Genomic DNA, 7,670 nt, shown 5'->3' on the forward strand with positions numbered 1-7,670 from the left:
ACTACTGATTTGGATGGTGTGGCTACTTTCACAATATTTATTCTTCCAGCACATAAATATGGGATATCTTTCTTTGTGTCTTTATTTTCTTTCATCAGTGATATATATTTTTCAGGGTACACAACTCCCCTCCTTGGTTAATTTTATTCCTATGTATTTTACTCTTGTCGATGCCATGTAAATGGGATTACTTTCTTAATTTCTCTTTTAGGTAGTTCGCTGTTAACAAATGTAAATGCAACTCATTTCTTTATATTGGTTTTGTATCCTAAAATATTGTTGGATTGGTTTAGTAGTTCTAACAGTTTTGATGAAGTTATTTGCAATTTTATATGTTAGATTATGACTACCCTGTTAAATATGGCTTCTTGCTCTTAGTGTCATGCATATGAGGTTTATGCACATCAACATGTTAATCAGCAGTTTATTCATTCTATTGCTGAGTAGAATTCCATTTTATGGATATATCACAGTTCATTTATCCTTTTCTCAATTGAGAGATATTTGGGCTGTTTCTGGTTATTTGGAATTATAATTCAAACTGCTCTAAATATTCACATAGGGTTTTGGAAATGAAGCAAACAAACCAGAAAAAGAAAACATGAAATGATTATTTTGAAAACACTAGATGTGAGAAATAAGTGACAGTGATCAAATGAGAGATGGGAAACCAGCTGAGATCTGGGATTTTTCCAGTTTATTACCATTAAAAAGTTTCCATGTTGTGGTATGGAGTGGGATACCTCATAAAATTGAGATGAGGCAATGAATTTCAGAGTCTGAGGAGACCAAGGCAGCTAGAATTCTGAGGTTAGAATACTGCAAAAGATAGACCTAGAGACCTGGTCAGAGATGGGGAGCAGGGTGGTGTGTGGGGTGAGGGAGGAGTGAGAGGGAGAGAGAATTCAGGAGAATTAAAGAGCATCCCTCTCAACTGTTCATCAGAGTACCGCTCAGTGCATGTATCTGAGGGAGCTACCTGAGGCTGGGGAAAGATCCACCCAGGATGATTAGAGAGAAGAATGCTTGGTGCTCACATGGGACAGGAAGAGTGCCTATTCTCATGACCTGGAGGATTTCATAGTTCACAGGGGCAGTGCTGTTGGTTGAATTTTTAGGAAGATTTTGCATCAGTAGTGGGACATTATTAGCCCTAGACTGAGCATTTCTCAAGACCTGCCTCAAAAACCAGATCAGCAAGAATTTTTTTTTTTAATTTTAACAGAAAACATCCAGAGGAATCAAAATGAGTATCATGTTCAGAATTTTGTATCTTTGCTAATGTGAGATATTAATCTAATTATTTTCCTTTTGATGCCCTTGTTTCATTATGGTATAAGGGTTATGTAGGGTGAATAAAATGCTTTAGAATGTATATTCATTTTCTCCCCTCTGTGAAAGTGTTTATGTAAGATTGGTACTATTTCTGGATTAATTGTTTTGCAGAATTGATTGATTAAAGCTACATGGGAATGAAGTTCTTTTGGAGGGTAAGGTAGGATTCTAAACAAACAATTTATGTAGGTATTAGGTTATTCCAGTTTTTAACTATTTTCTGTGTGTGTTTAGAAAGTTGTCTTTTTCATAGCAATGGTCCATTTTCTTTTAGATGGCAAATATACTGCTGTAAATTCATTTATCACATTATTGAATTATCATTATACAATCTGTAGAATCTGCAGTGATGACCCTCTCATCAGTTTTGATTCTGCTCATTTGCTCTTTCTTTTATTCTTTCTTGGTCCATTTTGCTAGAAACTAATCAATTTATTTAACATTCGAGGAACCAATTCCTGGTGTTAAATATATTTGTTATTTTCAATCAGTCACTCTTTCAATGAAGTCTGTCTTCTCAATATTGTTTCCATACTACACTGTTCTCTGAGTTTAATTTTCCTTTTCTAGCATCTTGAGACAGAAGTTTAGTTCATTCCTTAAAATATTTATTGTTTTATATTTGCATTTAAAGCTATAAGTTACTTTCTAAGCACTTATTTAGCTGCATCGAGTTAATTTATACATATTATATTGTATTAGGCTTTGTGATATTTACTCCTTTATACATATGTGTATATATGTATATTTCATAGATACCTTTCATATTTCTTTTAAATACATGTGCATCATTATCTTTCTGTTAAAAATATAGGTGAAAATATTCACAGGTAATTTTAGGATTTAGTTGCTTAATTTGTAAATAATTAGAAAATATATATTTGTTTTCAATTTCTAGTTGAACTACTTTATATGTATGCTTTATGATTTAACTCCTTAAAAATGTACCACAACTTGTGTCATGGCCTAGCTTGTTATATACTTTGGTGAATGCCCTGTGAGTACTTTCAGATGAATGGAATAGTCCCACAAACATTTTCACTTTCCCCACTTTGATACTAACACAGGTCCTATCAACTTGTCTGTCCAAAATTATGTGACAACCTTTATCTGCATTTGATTTAAACTTTAAATGACTTGTTCTGAAATTTTCATTCATTATTTTTGGAAATCAGTTCAGATATCATCTTCACAGACAAGACTTAAACTTAAAAAGATTTGCCTATTTTGAAGGTTATGATTTAAACAAGAAAGATTTTTCATATTTAATTTATTTGCAGGATGGATTTTTCCATTTTGGTGATATGACCTCAATTTATTTCTTTATAATTTCCCCCCGAGGACAGGTTTTTATAAGTCCTGTCCTGCACGGTGATTATCCTGGTGGCTTCTCTGGAGATAAAGAGTCTACCGTCATAATTATGACTAAGGTCCCAATGAATTTAATTACACAAATATCACTCTCGCAAATGCACCAGGTGAAAGACTCAATAATATGGGCTATATGTGTAGACATAGTATTTATGGCCCTCTGTCCTCACCTCAGGGAGAATTTGTCTGTAGCAATAACCACATGACAAGCTTCTTCTCCAATTGAAATGATAGACTCAAAACATAATAAAGTATGCATATGTAAACTTTATGCATTATTATAATTATTTTAATTATTATATACTATTATGTATTTAATATATGATAGTATATATATAATATATAACATATATAATATATAAATATATGATAGTAGATATATAATATATGATAGTATATATAGTATATAATATATATAATTTACATTATATATCATTTAATATATAAATTATATATAACATATAATATATATCATTTACATATTATTAAAATTTTAAAATATAGTAACATTAAATATTAATATGTAATATAGATACTATATTATAGTGTATATATATATATTACATAATATATTATTATATATTATGTAATATATAATTTTATATAATTTATATTATAAATATATAAATAATTATATATAATTACATATAATATAATTCATTATATATAAATATACAATTTATAGTATGTAAAATGTATATTTATATATTTTAATATATTTATTTTAATATATTCTTTATAATATATATTATATGTAATATATATTATAAATATATATTATATATAATATAAGTATATGTTATTTTATGTTATATATAATATAGTATTATATATTTATATATAATTATTATCATATATAATAATGTCATATATAATTGTATTATACATTATATATTATATTAAATTATATATTATTATTATATATTATATATAATATATTTAAATATATTTTATTATTATTATTATTCTACATCCTTCAGCAAAACCAAAGTTCAACAATGCTGTATGAAGACACGACAGTATCACAGACTGAGAATCAAAATGATGCAAAAGCTATTTCACTATTTCACTTTCATTTATATGAACACAAACAGCAAACTTTTTTTTTATGGTAAACAAATCGTATTTAATTCGGTGTTCTTTCTCTCCAATCAAAATATTGACTTAACATTTGCTTGTTATCAGGACCAATCGTACAAGAATGAATGTTTTTAGTTTCTGTTCACAGTCAAGATTCACAGTTCTTTAGATTAGAGGATATTCAAATTCATTGTGATAATCCCACCGAATTGAACTGTAACATTTTTCTGATGACTAAGATGAATTAGATTTCCTGCAAGCATGGAAAGAGTTGGTCACATGGAAGCAGTTCAAGGTGCAGTAATACTGCATGTATCTTATTCTCTGTATTCCCAGAGATGGCATCAATGCATGAAGGACAAGAGAGAAGGTAGCAGAGTCCAGAACGTGTATTGATTGGCTTTCTCCTTATGCAGATAACCCAGTAAGTGTTATTAGACACAAAATTCTGAACTAGGCTTTCCATTTTGCAAGAGTACATTGACGGTGTAAGAATACAATCTTTTATGAGTTCTCCTTTGTGATTTTCATAATCAGTCATGTTAGGAATCCTTTGTGATTACTAAGATATATGAAGATTGGTTCTATTCTATAATACTCTTTTTGGATATTTCCATAGTCTAATGATCTGCAATAAATTTACCTTCTTGAAGACATTCTTAGAAACTAATTTCAAGTGTAAATATTTGGGAACATTCTCATGAACAGATATTTGTAAATATGATCATAAGTTCAATTTATATGTTCTCTAAATATAGTCTATTAATCTGTTAAAAATGAAAAGCTGAAAAAAAATGAAAAGATGAGGTAGCCTCTGTAGACCTTGATTCAGTGACTTTGAAGATCCCAAGGTAATAATGTAGTAAGCAACCGTTATATCAATTCCTATTTTTCTGTTCACAGCTGGGCTTCAGCATCTTATCATATATTTGTTGGACACTTAAAGGCATTCTTCCTTTGTTTGTTGATATTTTTATTTATTTAAAATTTTATATTTTATGGGCTATTTGCTTAGAGATCTTTGTCTATTTTAGATATCTCTGTGTATATCCTCTAATATGTAAATCTTTTTCCAAACTACTTTTGTCTGTTGGTGTTGTGGCATCATTTCCTAAGTCCTTAAAAATATATATTGAAATTATCAAATATATGTATTTGGGATTTCAATGATTGGTTAAGATTATTCCACCCACAGAATGTAGAAATTCACCTTCTTCATTAATTGGAAAGTAAATATGAAGTAAACTTTGCTTTACTTTTTTATTAAACCTTTAAGAGTATTTCTTTCTGTATAAGATATTAGCTGTACATACAATTTAATTAGCTTCTAGCTGGAAACCTAGCTGTGAAAACTCATTTATGTAATAATGTGTCTATTCCCAAAAATGTCTAATTACTTGACTTTCCATTAGTCTATAAAATTGTTAAGATAGGGACAATGTTTTAATTAGCCTTGTATTATAATATCTGAAATTACTGGAACAGAATAAACCATACTGCCTACTTGTTGAATGAATGAACATATTATCATAAGATTTCAGTAAGTCACTAGTAATAATTATATTTCAAGGTGATTTTGTCCTGAACTCTGAAATAAGACATACAGAAGCATCAATGGAGCAAAGGAACAATGTAACTGAGTTTGTCCTCTTGGGGAGCATCCAGGGTCAGAAAAAATTATTTGTCGTGTTCTTGCTCATCTACATTGTGATGATGGTGGGCAACCTACTCATTTTCCTGACTATGGTGTTCAGCCCAAACCTGGATGCCCCCATGTACTTCTTTCTTGGATTCTTATCATTTATGGATGCTGTTTATTCTACTACCTTCATTCCAAATATGATTAAAAACTTCCTTTGTGAGAAGAAAGCCATTTCATGCCAAACATGCATGACTCAGCTATTTATGGAGCACTTATTTGGTGGTGCTGAGATTTTACTCCTGGTGGTCATGGGCTATGACTGCTACGTGGCCATCTGCAAACCCTTTCATTATTTGACAATCATGAATCAGCGAATGTGTGTTCTGCTGCTGCTGTTGGCCTGGAGTGGTGGGTTTTTGCATGCTGTCCTTCATTCTATCTTTGTTTACAACCTTCCCTTCTGTGGCCTCAATGTCATTGACCACTTCATCTGTGATATGTACCCCTTGTTAAAACTTGCCTGCACTGACACCTACATTATTGCTGTCACAGTGGTTGCCAATGATGGGACAATCTGTGTGGTCCTCTTTACACTCTTATTCATCTCCTATGGGGTGATTCTGCATGCCCTGAAGAATCTTAGTCAGGGAGGGAGTTCCAAAGCCTTATCCACCTGTGGATCACACATTACTGTGGTGGTCCCCTTCTTCATGCCCTGTATTTTCTGTATGTGAGAACTCCTTCTACCTTAGCCATTGATAAATCCTTGGCCATGTTTTACACCATTATCACCCTTACATTGAACCCACTAATCTACACTCTAAGAAATGGATAGATGCAAAATGCCATGAAAAAACTCTGGACCAGAAAAAGAAAATGAAGCAGCAGGGAAAGGTATCTCTTATTTTCCCTGAAGAACTGTTCTTCCCAGGAAAGCCATGTGTGATTACTTAACTGTGGTAAATGTTTCCTCAAGTTTATAACTTTTGCATGATGAAAAGTTTTATTATGTGAATAATTCCAATGATCAAGTATACTTTTTTAAAGAACTTTTATTGAGATACAGTTAAGAGACAATAGACAGCATATATTTAGTGTATATATTTGGTATCCCAACCTCCCAATTCATCCCCACCAACCCTCCCCACTTTCCCCACTTGGTATCCATGTGTTTATTCTCTACATCTGTGTCTCTATTTCTGCCTTGCATTTCCTCTTTCAGAGTTGTTAGTATTTGCCTTATGTATTGAGGTGCTCCTATATTGGGTGCATATATATTTATAATTGTTATCTCCTCTTCTTGGATGGATCCCTTGATCTTTATGTAATGTCCTTTCTTGTCTCTTGTAACATTCTCTTATTTTAAAATCTATTTATCTGATGTGACTATTGTTACTCCAGCTTTCTTTTGATTTTCATTTGCATGGAATATCTTTTTCCATCCACTCACTTTCTGTCTGTATGTGTCACTAGGTCTTAAGTGGGTCTCTTATAGCCAGCATATATATTGTATTTGTATCCATTCAGCCAGTCTGCATCTTTTGGTTGGTGCATTTAGTCCATTTACATTCAAGGTAATTATCAATATGTATGTTTCTATTACCATTTTCTTAATTGTTCTGTGTTTGTTTCTGTAGGTCCTTTTCTTCTCTTATGTTTCCCGCTTAGAGAAGTTCCTTTAGCATTTGTTGTAGGGCTGGTTTGGTGGTGCTGAATTCTCTTAGCTCTTGTTTGTCTGTAAAGCTTTTGATTTCTCCATCGAATCTGAATGAGATCCTTGCTGGGTAGAGTATTCTTGGTTGTAGGTTCTTCCCTGTCATCACTTGAAATATATCATGCCACTCCCTTCTGGCTTGCAGAGTTTCTGCTGAGAAATCAGCTGTTAACCTGATGGGGGTTCCCTTGTGTGCTATTTGTCATTTTTCCCTTGTTGCTTTTAATTACTTCTCTCTGTCTTTATTTTTTGTCAGTTTGACTACTATATGTCTTGGCATGTTTCTCCTTTGATTTATCCTGCTTGGGACTCTCTGTGTTTCCTGGACTTGGGTAGCCATTTCCTTTCCCATGTTAGGGAAGTTTTCAACTATAATCTGTTCCAATATTTTCTCGGGTCCTTTCTCTCTCTTGTCTCCTTCTGGGACCCCTATAATGCGAATGTTGGTGCATTTAACATTGTCCCAGAGGTATCTTAGACTGTCTTCAGTTCTTTTCATTCTTTTTTCTTTATTCTTTTCCACATCAC

The 7,670-nt window shown here is 32.0% G+C and overlaps 1 protein-coding gene across 1 annotated transcript; it reads left to right on the forward strand.

The window, feature by feature from the left end:
* Nucleotides 1-5,559: 5,559 nt before the first annotated feature.
* On the forward strand, nucleotides 5,560-6,162 carry LOC130850484 (olfactory receptor 4A47-like). The gene has a single exon (XM_057730075.1). It carries the CDS (start codon nucleotides 5,560-5,562, stop codon nucleotides 6,160-6,162), a length of 603 nt encoding a protein of 200 aa, XP_057586058.1.
* The last annotated feature ends 1,508 nt before the right edge of the window (nucleotides 6,163-7,670 follow it).

Source organism: Hippopotamus amphibius, chromosome 3 (assembly GCF_030028045.1).
Source record: "Hippopotamus amphibius kiboko isolate mHipAmp2 chromosome 3, mHipAmp2.hap2, whole genome shotgun sequence".
Lineage (NCBI taxonomy): Eukaryota > Metazoa > Chordata > Mammalia > Artiodactyla > Hippopotamidae > Hippopotamus > Hippopotamus amphibius.